This window comes from Pomacea canaliculata, linkage group LG13, assembly GCF_003073045.1.
Source record: "Pomacea canaliculata isolate SZHN2017 linkage group LG13, ASM307304v1, whole genome shotgun sequence".
Lineage (NCBI taxonomy): Eukaryota > Metazoa > Mollusca > Gastropoda > Architaenioglossa > Ampullariidae > Pomacea > Pomacea canaliculata.
In genome coordinates, this window is record NC_037602.1 from 19,728,012 (window position 1) to 19,745,971 (window position 17,960).

The 17,960-nt window shown below is 38.6% G+C and overlaps 2 protein-coding genes and 1 long non-coding RNA gene across 4 annotated transcripts; 2 read left to right on the forward strand and 1 right to left on the reverse strand.

Annotated features, from left to right (window-relative positions):
• Nucleotides 1-279: 279 nt before the first annotated feature.
• On the forward strand, nucleotides 280-4,586 carry LOC112554170. The gene has a single exon (XM_025221800.1). The coding sequence runs from the start codon at nucleotides 1,215-1,217 to the stop codon at nucleotides 3,318-3,320; it is 2,106 nt and encodes a 701-aa protein (XP_025077585.1). The 5' UTR covers nucleotides 280-1,214; the 3' UTR covers nucleotides 3,321-4,586.
• Nucleotides 4,587-4,886: 300 nt separating this feature from the next.
• Nucleotides 4,887-17,597, reverse strand: LOC112554172. Of its 2 annotated transcripts, none has more exons than XR_003097215.1 (6): nucleotides 17,478-17,597; nucleotides 7,879-7,990; nucleotides 7,359-7,497; nucleotides 6,775-6,829; nucleotides 6,269-6,526; nucleotides 4,887-6,068 (listed from the first exon to the last, which is right to left on the reverse strand). It is a non-coding gene; the product is annotated as an uncharacterized LOC112554172 (long non-coding RNA). The 2 variants fall into 2 exon arrangements; XR_003097214.1 differs by lacking the exon at nucleotides 17,478-17,597 and adding an exon at nucleotides 8,422-8,560.
• On the forward strand, nucleotides 8,825-14,746 carry LOC112554171 (protein Hook homolog 1-like). The gene is made up of 6 exons (XM_025221802.1): nucleotides 8,825-8,979; nucleotides 9,586-9,655; nucleotides 10,322-10,438; nucleotides 10,887-11,102; nucleotides 11,327-11,450; nucleotides 13,150-14,746. The coding sequence occupies exons 1-6, from the start codon at nucleotides 8,858-8,860 to the stop codon at nucleotides 13,872-13,874; spliced, it is 1,374 nt and encodes a 457-aa protein (XP_025077587.1). The 5' UTR covers nucleotides 8,825-8,857; the 3' UTR covers nucleotides 13,875-14,746.
• Nucleotides 17,598-17,960: the final 363 nt, after the last annotated feature.

The window sequence follows — 17,960 nt, forward strand, 5'->3', positions numbered from 1 at the left end:
TGGTCTTTGTTGCTGTTACTTGTGCAATTTCGATATGGAGTTCTCCTGCTAATTTTGGACAGGGTACTGCTCATGAAGGTATTGAAGTCTTTTAGTGAGCCATTGTTTCTTTCACTTAATTAGATTTCCGATTTGCTGTCTTCACTGGTGTTGAACATAACAGTTTGCCCCTGTCAGTGCTCGTTTCCTTCATATGTGCTCTACTTCTGTTTGTACATATATAGTGGTCACGGAAGGTTTAATACATGTAGAATAGTATGGAGAAGAGAGGGCACCTTTGATGACATCGTCTGATACAATTAATCTCTTTGTTTTGTGTGTGTGCTAAATTCTTGACGTGGATATGAAAATGACTTGACGTGAGGTGTGATCCCTGCGCCTGACATTGGTCAGTGTATTATTTTCCTTTGGCTTTTCCTCTTATTCTCTTAATGAAAGGTTGACGTAACATTCCTCACTCTGAGTTTTTTTCTATTGAGTGGGGAACTCTGTTTATATCCTTTAACATTTTCCCCGCATTTACGAACCATGCACTCACGTTTAAACAACTCGATCGGATCTATGTTCAAATAGCGATGTAGATCCTAGTGCACTCGTCCGAATGTTTTCAGGCTATATTACGTTTCTCAATAAACCTGACAATCGAATTGTAAGCATATTATTATATACTGGGAAAATAATTTACGATTACAATTACATGGGGCCCGGAGATCGAGATCATCTGACCCCGGGGCACGTGTTGACTTTCGGCGGAACTGGATGTATTTGATGTTTACTCCTTTCATGACATATGCCATAGTCCTTGGTATCTGAAGTTGCGGAAAAGTTCTTGCTGATGTTGCTGGAATTTTTCTATCAAAGCACGACAGTTGAAGATCCTTTCATGCGTTATTCAAGTAGCACCCATACGCTACATTCAGGGGCTTGAACAATGGAAGTATTTGTTACGATCCCAAGGGATTGGAGCTGAGCAGATTGAACATACCGGAAAGTTTCGCATGGCGTTGTGTGCTGTTAATAAACTGGGTGACAAGGATATATATAGTTTGTTTTTTTTTTGTGTTTTTTTTTTTTTCGTCAGGTATATTCCAGTCCCGTTGTTAAGGCTCACAGTGTCGCGAGAACTCACGGGATGCAACTCTTCATGATAAATGGCGAAGTGGTAAGAGTGCTTTGCTCGTGTGTGATTTCGACGCTTTATTTTATTTTGGTCGATGAAAGTTGACAATTACAAAATGGCCTCAGGAATCACCAACGATGATTCAGATCCCCTAGAATGCACAGTTTGCCTCGAGCCCTACAAGGAGCCCAAAATGCTTCCGTGCTATCACACGTTTTGCCTTGAATGTTTGGTCAGTTATGTGCATCAGAACGGAGTCGCAACTCGTGATGGGCAACAGTTTACATGCCCAAACTGTCGACAGTCAACGTTTGTGCCAGCAGGCGGTGTATGTAAATTTCAGACTAACTTTTATATAGAAGCCATTCGGAGAAGAAACCATCTGGAAGATCGACGAACCCCTTTAAAAAACAGAGTCATATCTACAGGTATGAACACAACAGGTGCACGTTCAACAGAGGTTCTCGGATCTTTGGATTTAATGTTGATAAAAAAGGCTGTAGGCGACGGTATAAATGTGCGCGAACCGTGTTCACATGTGCCTAGTCATAAGGGAGAGTTATTCTGCGAGAGGTGTCTTGTGGCAATCTGCAAAGTATGTGCCAACAACAGTCATAAAGATCATTCTTTGCGATTTGTTGTTGATATTTTCCACGAAACGCGAAACAGTTTAGGAGAAGCGCGTTACAAAGCAATAAAGATGAAACAATATTTGGCAGGCATCAAACAAGATTGTAGTGACTATGCAGAAGGACTAATAAAAGGTTTTTCTGAGATAAGAATGGAAGTAGCCAACCAGCGAAAAGCAGCCCACGAGCTCATTGACACCCTTTGCGAAGATTTTCTTAAAGGTGCAAATGAAAGGCTGCATCTTGAACTTGAAAGGGTGGACAAACACAAGGCAGAGCTGGATGAACTTCTTCACAGAGGCAGTGCCATTCATGATGCTGCTGAAGATGCACAGGTTGGTGACATTGTTACTATGGTGAAAACAGACCAGAAGACAAACAAAGAGTGCCGGGAAATGAATAGCCTGCTCCCAGGAGTCTTAAAAGACAAGAAAATCTTCTGCTTTGAAAAGCCTCAGCAAACTCTCAACAACTTGCTACTTACAGGAAATGTTTATGGCATTATACAAGACCACCATACAACATCACATCAATTAGATCAGGGCAGTAACCAAAACATGAGCGCTGAACCAATCAGTGGTGGTGATGTAACAGAAACAAGTTTTCCTATCCAGGAAGAACAACACAGTTTGACTGCTATTACTAACTTCTTGGAGATTTCACAAACTGCAAAATCCCAGCTTGAACCTGATCATAATAACACTGGTAAACTTGTGAATTCATTTCTTGTAGATAAAGACCTTGAAATCAAACACATTATTCCATCTTGTAACATGACAAATAAAGCCTGGATATGTTATGGACAAGCATCACCAGTAATAGTTCTTGTGAGTGACCATGGGCAGAAACTACAAGGGGTCCACACAAGAGGAGATGCTTGTGGCTGTGCATTGCTCGATCAACACACAGGCCTAATTGCTAGTCCTGCCAATCGGATTGTTAGAAACATTTGTCTTGATGCTGATGGTGGTGATGATAATGTTCATGGATCTGTTTTTGCATCCACATCTTTTCCACCCACTTGTGTGACAGTGGGTAGCATAGGAATAGCAGTGGCTGGAAAACGAAATCTTATATTTTCTCCCACTATTGATGGATTAAATTTTAGGTGGGTTATAAACAATGAAGATCTGTTACAAAAACCATGCTCGCTCACATTCTCAAAGATTTCTGGTTCAGATATTCTTGCTATTGCTGATCGTGGTCCAAGAGCTGTTTATATCTTTTATAAAGGTACAGAAAGCAGAAACTTTGAATGTGAATCTTTGTATGAGTACAGAGGGGAGGGCTTAGTTGACATGGTATGCAAGGGCAGATTTAATCCTGTTTCTGTCAGTGGAAGAGATGGTCTTGTTGCAGTTCTGGACCAGAGTACATGCTCTGTAGCTTTGCTGGGTGAGCAGTTTTCAGTTGTTGGCATTGTAAGTTTGATTGATTTGGAAATGCCAGTTTTCATTCCAAGTGCCTTAGCCTTTGCTTCTTTTGATGTGTCCTGCACAAGGGTATGGATTGGCGATAGAAATGGTTTTGTGTACATTTTGGACCTTCCTAAACCTGTCACATGTGATTAGAAAAGGGGTAAAAAGTATAAAGTACAGATAATTTTGATTGCATTTTATAGCAAAAAGCAAGAGAGTACAATTTGATTATTTCTTAACCAGACCTATGCGTAACAAAATTGTTTTATTTCAGTTAATACAGTAAAACGCCAAAGAATAGAAATCAGTAAAAGGAAAAATACAGATTAATGCTCCTGCTTGTGGCATCTGGGATTAATCTATAAGCCCTCTTAGGTATGTCACTTCCTTTCCTAAAGACGAGTATGTTCACTACTTCACCATGCAAAATTGCTTATGACTTATTATATAGTCTAGTAAATAATGATTAGTTAGTTATTCAATTAATAAACTGTTAAAAGTTTGGCTAGTCAGCTTGAGCTTGAGGAAAGCAGCACGTGGGATTCTAGTGCAAATTTAAGAGAATTGTGAAAACAAACCAATCTATGGTTGTGCACTTAAATATGCCTCACTGTACAATTAAAAAGATACTGTTGACATGAACTTGTGCCTTATCGATGTCCTGAACAATATATCTGTGATCCTGATAACAAAATACAATTTGATGTGATAAACATTTAGACACAATGAAACCTGAATAAGTACACGGGTGAAATATTGTGAAGCATTTGATTCTGGCCAATCTTTTCAAACACATTTTTAAAATTAATTTTAAAAAAAACCCCAGCATTGCTCACTACAGATGACCTTTCATAGTGTTTGATTTTCTTTTCATGACTGTTGAAGACGTTATGTCAGAAATGCTTATCAACTAATTCATATCAAATTTGTTGTTTAATTATTAGTGAAGTTTATTTGAATCTGTTTAAATTTTTAAAGTGTTTATGAGGATGGTCTTTGACTTAAACTTTTGCACTGCTCGAGTTTTTATTATGCTTATCAATGCCAGACCTTCATATGATGGATTTCAATGAGTTTATTTTCTCACAGCTATATATTGTAATGTGATTTTATTTTTTAGGAGATGCAACAAAAGAAAGATTTTATATTTAGTTGTTATTTGTCTACAGAAAGTTTACTGCACAGTATTAAGTCAGTTTCTGTCAATTAGAAAACTAGTTGAAACAGATATGCACAGAAGGATAACATATCGATGACATGGATTTTGTATTTACCAACCACAGATTCACCTCTAACTAGTTTAAAAATAAAATTGTTGCCATCAGAAGAAATTATTTACAGTGGAATGAGACCTGTAGAAAAGTGCATGTACTAGCTGGGAGAAAATATTAAAGTTAATAAAATATAATTTTCATTGGATTGTGTTTGACTGCTGTTCAGTTATATTTGTTCATCTGCAAGGTACGTGGCGATGATTATATAATTGCGCATACTTCATCCATAAATGTTCACTATGCAACAAAATTACAACTTTTAAAAAGCTTCTGCAGCTTGAAATTTGTATTGGAGACTGCTCGCTCTGTATGTTAAGAGTAAAGAGTAAGTTAAGAGTAAACCCTGAGTAAACAGAAAATAGGAATAAATGTCAAGAATGTACAAAACTAATCTGATAATGGAGCAATATGTAATAATGAAAAACAAAGCCGAGTCATTAGAAGCTGAGGTTAGGAAAAACATTTTGTTTCTTGAAAGTTGAGTGTGTGCGAAGTACACATCCATGAATGATAAGACGATACGAAAATTGTAGCTTATACTGGCAGTCATTAAAAACTGAAAATTTTGGAATAATGGTTTCATGCATGAAAATACACAAGTTTACGGATGAATTGTCATAATTGTGTGGGAGCCGAACTCACGGTTAGTTTTCCAATAAGAGAGGGAGATATCACGAATATCTACGTCCATAGAGATGGTAAAACGATGTATATTATAATATTTTCCATTATATATAACATGTTATTTTGTACGAAAGCAGACAATAGATGCTTGCGGAGAATACAAAATAAAAAGATAGTACATAGGGCAGACGCTTCCTCTGTCGTAAAACAAGCTTTTTAGACAACAGTACACCTCAAAAGATATAAAAGAAAGGCAGCGATATACGCTGAAAAAGAACTGCTAAATCGTTCTTGGTAGCAGTAAAAGAAAATCCATAAATGAAACAATTACAAAAGAGAAGTACCTGTTAGCTGCCAAGAACCCAAATAGTGCTCAAAGTTTTTTAGCTGTAGCCAACCACTTTTATTTCCAGGTATGTATGCATAAAGATGTATACAAAGATGTAGTTTGCACCTAAATAACAGTGATATATATAACATGACATATATAACAGTATGTATGCCTGCCCTTGTGAGCAAAAGAAAAATTTCTGTCTTGGGTCTCCTTGACAGACAATAAAGTCTGATTTGATTTGATTTGATACCTGAAAGGGCCAATCCAAGGTTTGTCCAAAGCATCACCATATCTTCCTTTGTTTCTGACATTTTGTCTCAGCACAAGATCCCCAACCTTCAAGTCAAAGGTTTTTATCCCCTTTGAAGTCCGCTGTGCATAGGCCTTCCTCTGTTTCTGACTTGCTTGTTCTTGGTTTTCCAGGACCTGTGAAAACACAATTTTTGTCAGCTCATTCCTTTCAGAACATTGGTTGACTTGCTCCTGGTTACATGCTGCAGCCAGAAGCAATTTTTTGGTAAATAGTTGGGGTACTGAGTCGTCCTCTTCCATTTTGGAGTCATCATTTTTTGCAGATATCGTGTCCAATAAAGGTTCTTCATCATCTTCTGGCTCCTCATCTCCACTGGGGATTAATACCACACCTGTGTCTTTGTCTGCTTCTTCCATCTGCAATAGACAGTTACATAGCTAATTCAAGCTTGTTATCCAGCATGTTCCATTTCATGCACTACTTAAGTGTTGTTGTTAATTAAATAAATGGTTCATAACTAATGGTTAAGAGCAGTGATAATGAACCAAATGTACCAAAAAAAAAAAAAAAAAAAAAAAACAAACAAAAAAAAAAACAAAAGGGAAGAGAAACTCACATCGAATATGTATCTAGGTTGTTGCCCAAACATCAGAAAGAATGGTGAATATTTTGTTGATTTTTGTTTCTGGCATCTAATTGTAAAAGCAACATCTTTCACTACTTCATCCCATTCACAATTGTGCTGTTCCACCATTTTCGAACAACGGGTCTTGACAGTTTTATTCATACGCTCCACAAGACCATTAGTTTGGGGGTGGTATGCCGATGACACACTTCTTTTGATGTTCAACCTCCGGCACAGCTCCATATTAGCCTGTTTGGAAATATACACCATGTGACATACAGTTAGTCATTGTCTTTAAATTTTTTATGTAAATTTATCTGAAATCATAAATGTCATATACATACCTTCTACAAAGTCCCACAATATAGCAAAACCTCTGATACAGAATATTTTTTTTTAACAGAAATGCAATATAATGAAGACGCAATAAGTGAACCGTGATATATTAAACTGTGCCTGGATTAAGTTGCTATGGGTGGTAAGACAAATGCTTATACCTTATTTACAAATTATTCTCCTCTATCCGACAGGATGCGTTTTGGTGCCCCGTACCTGTAAGTTGCAAAACAAGGTTGGACTAAGATACACAGAAATGCATTGTAAACAGCATTTAAATGTGTCATGCTACAGTTAGGATCATCTGTCTGTTGATAGCCAAATTACAGTGACTTCATTGATCCTGCAGCTCCTTGAGGGCATTACTCATTGGGTCATAGCAGCACAGAGGGTTAGCTTAAAGGATGTGAAGTCTTGTGTCTATACATGAGTGTAAGGTGACCAGACGTTTCGGGGGCGAAAGCGAGACACGTGCCGATGGTGGTGTCGACATCGTCAAAGAACGCCGAAAAAAGTGATTTTTAAAGACAATCGGGACATTTGATGGACTTGCCAGAAAGCGGGACATTGGGCGTCCCGCCCGATTAGCAGGCGGGACACGAGGTCAAAAGCGGGACTGTCCCGCCTAAAGCGGGACGTCTGGTCACCTTAATGAGTGTCAACTACCTTATTATGCGTACTGCATTTCATATTTAAACATTTTTTATGCTGGTAAAAAAAAATGTCATAATGTCATAGAACTTACCTTCTTACGAATGACAATATTTTTCGACACACTTCAGATGGCAGCTTTGATTGCATTGGATACAGCTCAACAAACTTTGTGAAGCTGTCAATCATCGTCAGTATATATCTGTTCCCCGCTTTTGTGCGCTTCAAAGGACCTGCAAAGATAGAAAGAAAGTAAAGTCTTAGAAGTATACACTTGGGGTGACTGCAATAAACTTATCAAACAAGGGTGTCAAGGGTGTCACATTACTTTTAATCTGAGTGAGTGTTCGTACAGACCACTTTTTACTTGGATGGTAAATTTGTAAAGTGCTGAATGCTGTTGCCATTTTTGTATGACCCTCTTTAGTTCAAGCTGTAGCAGTACAAGGAACTTGTTAACATTTGTTAATATGGTCAGCAAGGGAAGGAAGGTGGGGAATGACAACAAAGCACTGTGGATGCAAGTAAAACTACAGCATGTGCATATCTTGCATCAAGAGTATGGTGTTATGCATATATTTTATGTATGTTTCTATATTGTGCCGTGCAGTTACCCATATAATCCATCTCCACAAGCTCCAGTGGTTCTGTAACCTTGATTGGTGTCATCGCAGGAGCCTGAGTCTTAATTGTTTCATGTTTTTGACAGACAGGACACCTTTTAATCTGAAAAGTCAGATTGGTTTCAATAACACTTTTTGCATTGAGAAAAAGGAGTATCAGCACTATTATTACTTTGTTAAGGAACAATAAATACCAATAGCGATGAGTTTTGAAGCAGTATAGAATATTATAGATGTTGCATGCTGCAGCATGCACATTGTTGAGAAACAAAAGTAATAAATAAATGAAGGTAGCTGTAGACGACGATGTTATAGATAATTTACTTGCGATTTGCGATCGACAAGAGCAATGTTCAGTGTACCTAGTCCACGTGGGGATCATGTTTCTATTTGGAAACTAGACCAGAACTAAGCTACAACAAATTTAAAAGATAACACAGGTAAACAAGAAACAACTATATAGCTGTAGACGACAGTGTTACAGAACACTTGCGAATTAAGATCGGCAAAGAGAACGTTGAGACATCAGTTCACCTGGGATTTGCAATGATCAAAGAGAACGTTCAATGTACGTAGTCTTCTGAACTGTGACCTTCGGCACATGCGCAGAGCTCGCTTCAACGGGTCATATTGCTCAACGATTCATATTGCTACAGGGGTATATAGGATATCACAGTAATGCCTTTCAGGGTACGTAATCCCACCATAACAAATTCATGTGTACCTTTGGAGAGAAGTATTGCCCAGCGGAAGTTGTTACTCTACCAAATGGTAAAATAATAAATAATTTTAAGAGTAGGTTGACCACCATGTTCTAGACACAGTTGCAGCAAAAGTTACATCAGAGTTGTGGACTGTTTTTTTACTTTCGCCAAACATCTCGTTTGCTCGAGAGTGAGACGTAGGATTGTTTACATGCCGACATGATGGCTGCCGTAGTGGCCTGACAACACACAAACATTAAAGCAAGATGGGATCAGGGGCTAGCAGCTCTCAAGTAGAGGCGATCAAGATCAACAAGAATAAGCGGTTTGCAAACGAAGAAAATACAAAGCAGATCACACAGAAAGCTGCATTGAAAGGTCAAAACAGGTAATTTTTAGCGTATTTTAAAGATTATACCCGAATTAAGGCTGTTTAAATTTTAAGTGGAGATCTTTGATGTATGATGAGAGCATGCAGTAACGCTATGGATAAGGGAAAGATTACATTAAATGATGTTGCCATTACCAATATACCTTTACACGTTATTCTTTCATTGCTTACATCTCCGGACGTTTTCTGGGTTTTTTTCCCCTACATTGAATGATATACTGTTAACTTATTCTTAACTTTCAATAATAATAATAGAGAGGATTCATATAACGCATTTCCAAAGATTTGCTCATTCGCTTTACATAAATCATATGCAACAACCATATGCACCCTTTGTGGCCCTATGCTCCTTTGAGGAGTAAATTTAACAAGGATTAAACTAACCATATGCACGCACATTCGCATATAACAGACACGCACACTTCTACAACATACACTTGTTCATACACAAAGTACATTACAGACACATTTATGGCCAGGACATGGTCACAGTGAAACCGTAGTTCAGAAAAGATGTATACATGTCTTGTATTCATAATTATTTATCAAATCTTTGTAATTCTTCTTCTTTATATATGTTTACAATTCTCTAATTGTTTTTAGTGAAAGGATCAGTACTCATCAGGCACTGTTAAGCAGAAAAAGATCTACAGCTTCAGACAATGCAGAATGTGTAAGCTTTAGTGTTATATGTTTTGTATTAATGCTTATATATATATGTAATTTCTGTTGAGAAATAGACACCATTAATGTGGCAACAGTTACGTACAGGACCATCTCTTGTATAAGTAATATTGTTGCATCATGGGTCAATTCTGCGTTTTGAGCATTATGACTATTAGACAGACCATTCAAGACAGGAGTAAAAAGTGTAGGAATGGCAAATTATAAATGTTGCTTTCATTGTGTAGCCAAGGGGAGATAATTACAATGAGCCTATATTCCTGTAGTTCTGCTAGGTATCATGTCTTGTCTGGGAACAGCTTAGCAGTACCTTGTCTGGTTCTTATTACACAGTAGTAGATGTTCAATAGCGATAATCATTGCATAATATAGGAGTTGGTTCAGAGGCATATATGACTTAGTTCTGAAGCATTGCTACCTAGTGCCGGGCAGAAGAGTATGAAATGCCTTTTCTGTGATACTTGGTTATTTGACTGGTTTGCAATGTTATTTGTAATAATGTAATAATGTAATCATTTGTAATAATAATAATAATTGGGTATTTGATAAACTAGAAATGTGTTTAATAGAACAAGGAGAAAGTGCCTGGTTATTGAATATAAATCTGCATGATATTTTTATGTTTAAAGTTTGTGTTTTCTGAAACATGTTTCAGGACACTGAACTAGCTGAAGGATCACCTAATTCAGTTTTGCGAGAGTCTAACTCAACAAGCAAACACCAGCCAGTAGTGCAGCTCTTAGAAGCCAGGATTAAAGAACTTGAGAAAGAGGTATACTATAACAGTGTAGAATGGAAATATAAAACAAAGTGGGTCATTATATACATGGTTTGGAATTTTGCATTCTTTATGACTTATCTGAAATAATAATTGTTGCAGCCATCTTTCGTTTAAGCTTGAAGACAATGTGTAATACACTTATCCTAGTTTATTTGTATTTAAGCAAGAAAATGAAAAAAAATATAGTCAGGAAAGAGAAGAAGATCAATGATATTCCATGCTGTGGTTAACACCATTGACCTAGATCTAGATGTATCCGTAGAGCAGTTTTCATGTTATAGTCTCTAGACAGCTGAAATACACTGTCCAAGTTTGAACTTTCTGTGTGCAAGGTTAAACAGCTATGGAAACAATATACCTACAGGGTACTTACATATTGTACTTAAAATATCTATGTATTATAGATTTCCAGGGAAAGATATTGTGTTTTTTTTTACAGCTTGGTGAGAGTGAAAGTGAAAAATTAGACCTACGGGATCAAAGTGAACGCTTAGAAGAGCGCATTGCAGAGTTAATGACCAGTTCTGCGGTGTATATAGCTACAGAAAGCACACAGGCAGTCACAGGTCTTCAAGAAACTTTAAAAGCAAAAGACCAATACATAAATCAGCTGGAGCAAGAACTTGTGATGATGAAGAAAGAAGCAAACAAGACAGTAAGTAAAAAAACACGGTATATTGTTAGCTTGTAATTATGGTGTATGGCAGCCTGATAAATTTGCAAAAATTATCAGAAAAATCATGTGAATAATATTACTTGAATTTCCTTTATGGGGCTTGAAGAAAGTGGTGTTTGCACGGGCAAGTTTATATGTGTTTTGGGGAAGAGCACAGATAAGTGAACTAAAGATAACATTTTTTGTTGCTGTTTTGTTTACAGAGAATTCATCTAAAGAAGCGCATTAAAGTTTTAGCTTCACAGCTGAATGTTGCTAAACAGGAATCTTCAATAGCTCAGATGGAGCTGAAACAGCAGTTTCAGAATCATGTCGTTTCTGACCAAGGTTTGTCAGAATATAAAAATTAACTTAATGCCAGGGCTTCTGCTTACGCAAAAAATTGCGTACAGTACGCATTAAAAGTTTGGAGGACCCCTTCAATTTTCGTCTATGGGGTCCCATTCAAATTTGGGCGAAGAACAGGGACCCCTTAAAAATCTGAAGAAGGGGTCCCTGGGACCCCAAAGAATTTAGTCTTAGCAGAAGCCCTGCTTAATGCATAAACATTTTTCTGATATATGCAATCAGATCATTTACTGTCATGTTACAAGACATTACTGAGAGTGACTGGGCATTAAACAGTTTCTGTGGTTTGTTTTATAAAATGTATCATTAGTTCTTTGGATAAAACATTTTAGGCAGTGCTCTGGATTCATTTTTTCAAGGTCATTCTTGTGATGTGTTTGTTGCAATGGGCATTTATGGGCTGGATCTTTTCTGGTTGACTAGCAATGTATTTGCTGTCTTTTCAGCTTCCAACTCATAACTGTTCCACTCTTCTGTAAGTGTTGTGCAAAGTTTTACAGGACCCTATAGTAATTATTGGTAAAAGACCTTCAAATGATGACCATAGGGGTATAAACTTCTAGTAAAAGTCTAGTGTTATCATCAAGGAGGTTTATAACAGCTGCAAGAATGCACCTCTAAATGTATCTTTATCCACTGGTGACTAACTGGTATAATATGAAATGCCAAGCTCTTTCACAAGGATTTCAGGGATTTAGTCCTGATCTTCTTTACAATTTGTAGGCCACCCTCAACACGGGCCATCTTCAAGACTTAGATCTGTGGATCTGAATTTTACAATTTATTCTTGCACTGTTCTTTTATTGCCAAAGGTTAAGTTGTTTGCACATTGAAATCTACCTCTACTAGTCAATGCCATTCACTGTACCTGTGTAAAATGTAAAGACACTGCTTTGTGCAAAAGACTTTGATAGGCAAAGAGACAAAAATGTGATGCTAGAGATAGTAGTAACTAATCATGCTGGAAAGTGGTGTTGAGTGAAGACTACATCAGTACTATGCCTCTGCTCAACATACAGCTCATCACAGACCATGTGCTTTCAGTTTTCAGTTTTCATATTTCAGTTCTCCAGTTGAAAATCCTCCAAAAAATTATCGTTTCAGTTGCAACCTTTTTGGTGCTGTTAACTACATGCTCACTCCCTTCAATGTTTTTTTACATTCTGTCAACTGTTGACAGTATTTCACAAGTTTATCACAAATAAGGTTGTTGGAAAGGACTTAAGTGATTTTTTTTAATCCACCTGCCCATCTGTATCATATACTTATCTTTGCTCCCTGTATAGTATTTTTTTTTATTTAGTTTTGCTCTTTCCTTTCCTGTTTATTGTCTATCTAGTGAGTGGATTTGTGTGTTTATCTTACAGATAGAAAAGGAGAGACAGAGTGTGTGTGTGTTTGTGTAAGACTTGGTGTTTTATAGGGCATTCTTTATTTTGTGACAGTGTAAATTGGCTTCAGTTGAGTAGGGTGAGGGTGGTGTTGACTGAGATACAGTGCTATTTGTCATCTGATTATTATGATGATAATTATCACTATTATTATTAATAGTCAAAGTTATTAAAGCGCAAAATCTGTGCTTTTCTGCGACAGGACTGTTCTTTTGTTATCTTTATGTTTTCCTAGGCATTGTACATCATGAATTCTTTGTATGAATTAGTCATTAATTTTGTGGCAGGTGAGGGTGTAGGAGAGTATGCATCTGCAGGCACTGCAACCACCAACAGCATAGGGTCGAGGCATAAGGTAATTCTGGAGCTGTCATCCCGAGTGTCAGAGCAGGCAGAGAGAATCACCCAGCTTGAGAAAGACTTGCAGGAAAGAGATGAAGAAATTTTGACTCTAAGAAGTGAATTTAGTGCAGCTAACTTGCACAAGCAAAATGTATGTGGCAGACAAGATAGATCTGAGGCAGCCATCTTATCCTGTCATACATCATTGTCTTCCAAAAAGCCTGAGTTGTGTGATGTGACACCTGTTGAATCTAGTGAATATTTATATGATGCTGATTTAGATAAAAGTTTGGCAATGAGCGCCCCAGGGAAGACTAGCAACAAATTACTTCATGCTTCTAGTTCTATTCTTGTCTCAAGTAAGCAGGAAAGAAGAGCCTTATCTTCAAAGAACAGAAAATCAGGGGATGTCAAACGCATCCAAAGACAGACAACAACACTTTCAGACTCTGATGATTCTGACTGGGAGATAGACAAATGTGCCCAATCTGCAAAAACACATAGTGCACCTCCACGTGGTTATGTTAAGGATAGGAGTTCATTTACAGACTGCCCAGACAGAGGTAAAAATAACGTTGAGTTGCATAGCACTCAAGAAGCATGGACACCCTTTCATCATGCAGTTGAGAAAAGATTATTGACCACAGATTTAACCACATTTGTGGCATGAATTTGACAATTAACTTTTCATATTGCTTAAATAAAGAGTCACTGCATTTTAATTTCTCAGTAACTTCAAAATTTGCTGAAGAGTAAATTATTTTCTTTGTGTTCAGAGATAATATTTGCAGCCTGAGCTGCTGTCATCCAAATGTCTGTGTTGGTTGTTTTATTACTTTCTTTATTTTCCTTGAGTATATTATGGCTTATCACTTTGATAGGTCAGAAAGTCAAATTGTTAGTATATATTGTATCACTTACAAGGCTCTTGTTGATGGGCAAGCTACTTATAAAATATTCTTCAAGATAAACACTTTGTATAAAGAACCTAGAGGTAAGATATTTTTGATGACCCTGAACCACTTGTCCAAAAATATTTTTAAGTTAGTTGATTGATTTCTTTTTTTAATAAAACAAATTTTTTATACAAGCATCATTTGATGGGATGCAGTCTACTCAGATTTGAGCTGAGATGCATTGCTCAACACATTGCAGAGCAAGAGCTTGCTAACATATGAAACTCTGCCTTTAGATATAAACTATGAATAGACTAGGTATCATGGTTTCCTTGTAAACTGTGAATCAAATGAGCATGTCAAATTCTTTTGTTGTTGTTGATTCATGGTATCATTGTTGTATGTGTGTCTCTAGCGGGTGCACCCCATCATTAAACCTCCAACATAAGCTCCTTTTTTATAACTGCATGTGCTGCAAATATGAACTTTGTGTCCTGGTTGCAATGATGAAAACACAAATACAAAAATCGTTTCACATAGAATTCATTGTATGCTACTGTAAACAAGTATTTATCATATTTTGTAAACATACTAGGTTTCCTCATATTGTCATTATGCCTTTTGTAAGAAACCTTATGTGAAGGGAGTGAGGATTGCCTCTCATCAGTAAAACTGATTGAACAATACTCTATCATCCTTGATGTATTTTTAAATTGCTGTGGAATGTTGGCAGTTACAACCTGAAAACAAATGTTGATTTGTTGGTTGCTTGTGTAATATTTGATAGGAAATTGACTAAACTTGTTTCAAATTCTTGTAGAAGCCTTTGATTAGTGGTCCAAAAATGAGGCCCCGATTGGAGCTGGCAAACAGAATAATGACAGCTGAGTAGACAGCAAACTTGAGATCTACCCCTTTCTTCAGGACAGTGGTGGCCACCTCGTAGATGAGGGTCAGACCAAAGTTGTTGCAGGCACAAGCAGCAGCAGCAAATATGTTACGCACTAGCCATGCCTTGGCCAGAAACGAACCCAGCACCATTGAAAAACCAATCATGTGGAGTGGCGCAAAAGCCTGGCACCCCTTCGCCCCATGTTCACCGCTGGTGTACTTGATGAAGATGCATGTGTACAGGATCGTGCAGCCGACAACCAGCAAGTTGTGCAGTCGGGGTGTTGAGGCACTAAAGACAGGGTCATCCCAAGATGCCGAAGACCACAAGACCCAGGGTAGCCAGCAGACAGAATGTGATGCACACCGATTTCGTCAGCTTTATGTCCGCTTCTCGCCGGGAGTAAGGGATTTTGTTCAACACTGGGAGATGCCTGCTGCCCCTGTACGGTCACTCTATGTCAAGCGATCCTTCGACCACCTCCATCTCTTGCTACGTGCAGTTTTGATCGCTAACCAGCCATCAGTTCTCGCTAAATCGCCTGGAGAGAAATATCTGTAATAAGCTACCCACGGGAATGCCAGTTTGGATCGAAGCACATAGCACCTTGCGGGCAAGATACTCGCTGAAGACTCCCATGACCACGTATTTATTAGACGCCTTCAGTTCAGTCACTGTCAGATCCTCGAGTGCGCTGACCATTCTCTCCCAGACAGAAATATTTAACATCTGGAAACTATTCCGAAAACTGTTCTCTGCGAAGCTGTTAAAATAAATCCTATCGTAGATCATAGCCAGTCCTTTCCACGCTAAAAGTGGAAGAAGTTCAAAGAGGGGCAGGACATAGAAGGGTCTTGATGGTTCAATTCGTGATGAAAAGGAGGAGAACTGGTACATTGACAGGAAGGACGCGGATGCGGTGGTGGACAAGTGAAGTTTCGCACTGCGAGGCCAGCGCCATCATCAGTGAGAAGCTGGCAGGACTATCGTCTATGTAAGCAACTGTCGTTGGACATCCTGAATGATTTCTCTCAGCAGCTGCGACCTGGATGCGACCTTTTCCCCGTGAAAGTTGCAGTCCAGGTAAAAGAACAGAAATGCATGTTGATGAGCGTTAACTGACATTGTTAAAGCCTGGCGAAAGGCTTTGGCATCGATGTCCTGTTCCTCATCTTCGTAATCGTCAGACCTGCCGTGAGAGTACGCTTCTATTTCTCAGCGGGTTCTATCATCCGGAGCCGAGTGTTTGTTTGCCACTCGTCGAGCCAGATGAAGTCCCCATCCTAGTCTTTGCGTGAGAACGTCTCATCAGCCCCAGCTTGTGCATATAAATATATAAATATAAGTAGATTACATGTATAATACTTTGTGATTTTGTGAAGACGTGATTGTGTGTGAATGTAGGGGGAAATCATGGCAATCTGGCTTCCTTTCTTGCTCAATCTTGTTTGTCTTCAGAGATAACCCAGAAAAAGAAAACCTGGAGTCAAGGTCCTGGGAAACTGTCCACCACTGACTACGTCACTTTTGACCTTTGGCACTAGCTGACCTCACTGAGGCTCATTTACTGACAAACGCCACAACAGCAAACATCAAACAGGTCCATCTGTTTTGTTAACTGGTGACGGTCAACTCGTGCTCTGTCCCCTCAGCCATCTTCCACCTGTTAGTTGGAATCTTTCAAGTGTCAACGTCCGGTTGTAGCCCTGACCTTCAACTACTGGACAGTGCGGTGTGACACAGTTAGCTTTAACTGCTCGCACTGACATACATACCAGCATGCAACATGAACAGACTAACGCCTACACCTGTTCAGGTTTAAAAATAAATAGAGCAGTTAAAGGTAAGATAACTGAGCGCTGACAGTTGATGAGTTGATGGCATGTCAAATGAGAAACAGAGACTTGCTGAGCGCGAGCATCACCTCACGTGTACCAACAGGAGTACCCGAGGGCTCCAAGCACAGTTAGCCTGTGCCCACCCATTAGTTTCGGACTGGTGGGCAGTACCCAAACATGAATGAAGAAAGAAAGAAGAAGAAAGCTCGCTGATTTCTAAAAGCGAAATGTATGCGTGTAATTAGTCTAATCAAGATTTTGTGTGAGCAATTATTTCTCAAACATTTTAAGCTAAGACTGCTTAAAAGCGCGTGTGTAAATTAAGATGAAAATAGACAGAACTGCCATTATCATCATCACACTTGTTAACATCGCCTTCGTCATCGTGATTTACATTACAGTGAAACACTTCCAGCCCACCCCTCACACAAATTATTTTTTCTGTTTTCCATGCTCACCATAAAGACCAGACAATCAAATCAGGGGTTGAAGGGAAGAAGAAATGATTCTGTAACGGTTGATTTGTTGTCAGTGTGGTGCCATGCATGCTGGGCTGTTGTGACACTGCGCTTTGTGACATGACACTGGCAGGATGCCTGTGTGGCCGGCATACCCTGCTTACTGCTGGCGTCCAGCGGGTTACTCACGTCTTGCACCTGACGGCGGAATGTGGTCTGACCACGTGACTTGGTGTGACTTGGCTGGTGCGCTGCACTGTAACCTCCGTGACCCGCTGTGTGTCGGAATGCTCCGGCTGGAGATGATGTCACATGCTACTGTCTCCTGAAGAAACAAGAATCACTGACCTGTAGTTGTTAGGTACAGTTGGCAAAGAGCTGTCAACAACAACAACAAAATAACTATTACTAATAAAATATTAAAAAATAATAAAACAGAATTGTTGTATGTCAAGTGAAACTGGCGCCGAATTTCTGGTGGGCTTCAACCAGACACAAGTCTTTGGAAACTTAAACTAAAATTATTTCATAGTTTGGGAAGCATCCTTCCATGTGTTGTTTCGAAGGCCAGAAAGAACATAATTATTAGTAAACACAGCTGTAAACAGTATAGTAGGCACTGCATCAAGGTATCCACGCCATTAGCACAAAATATATATTGTAGCTAATGAC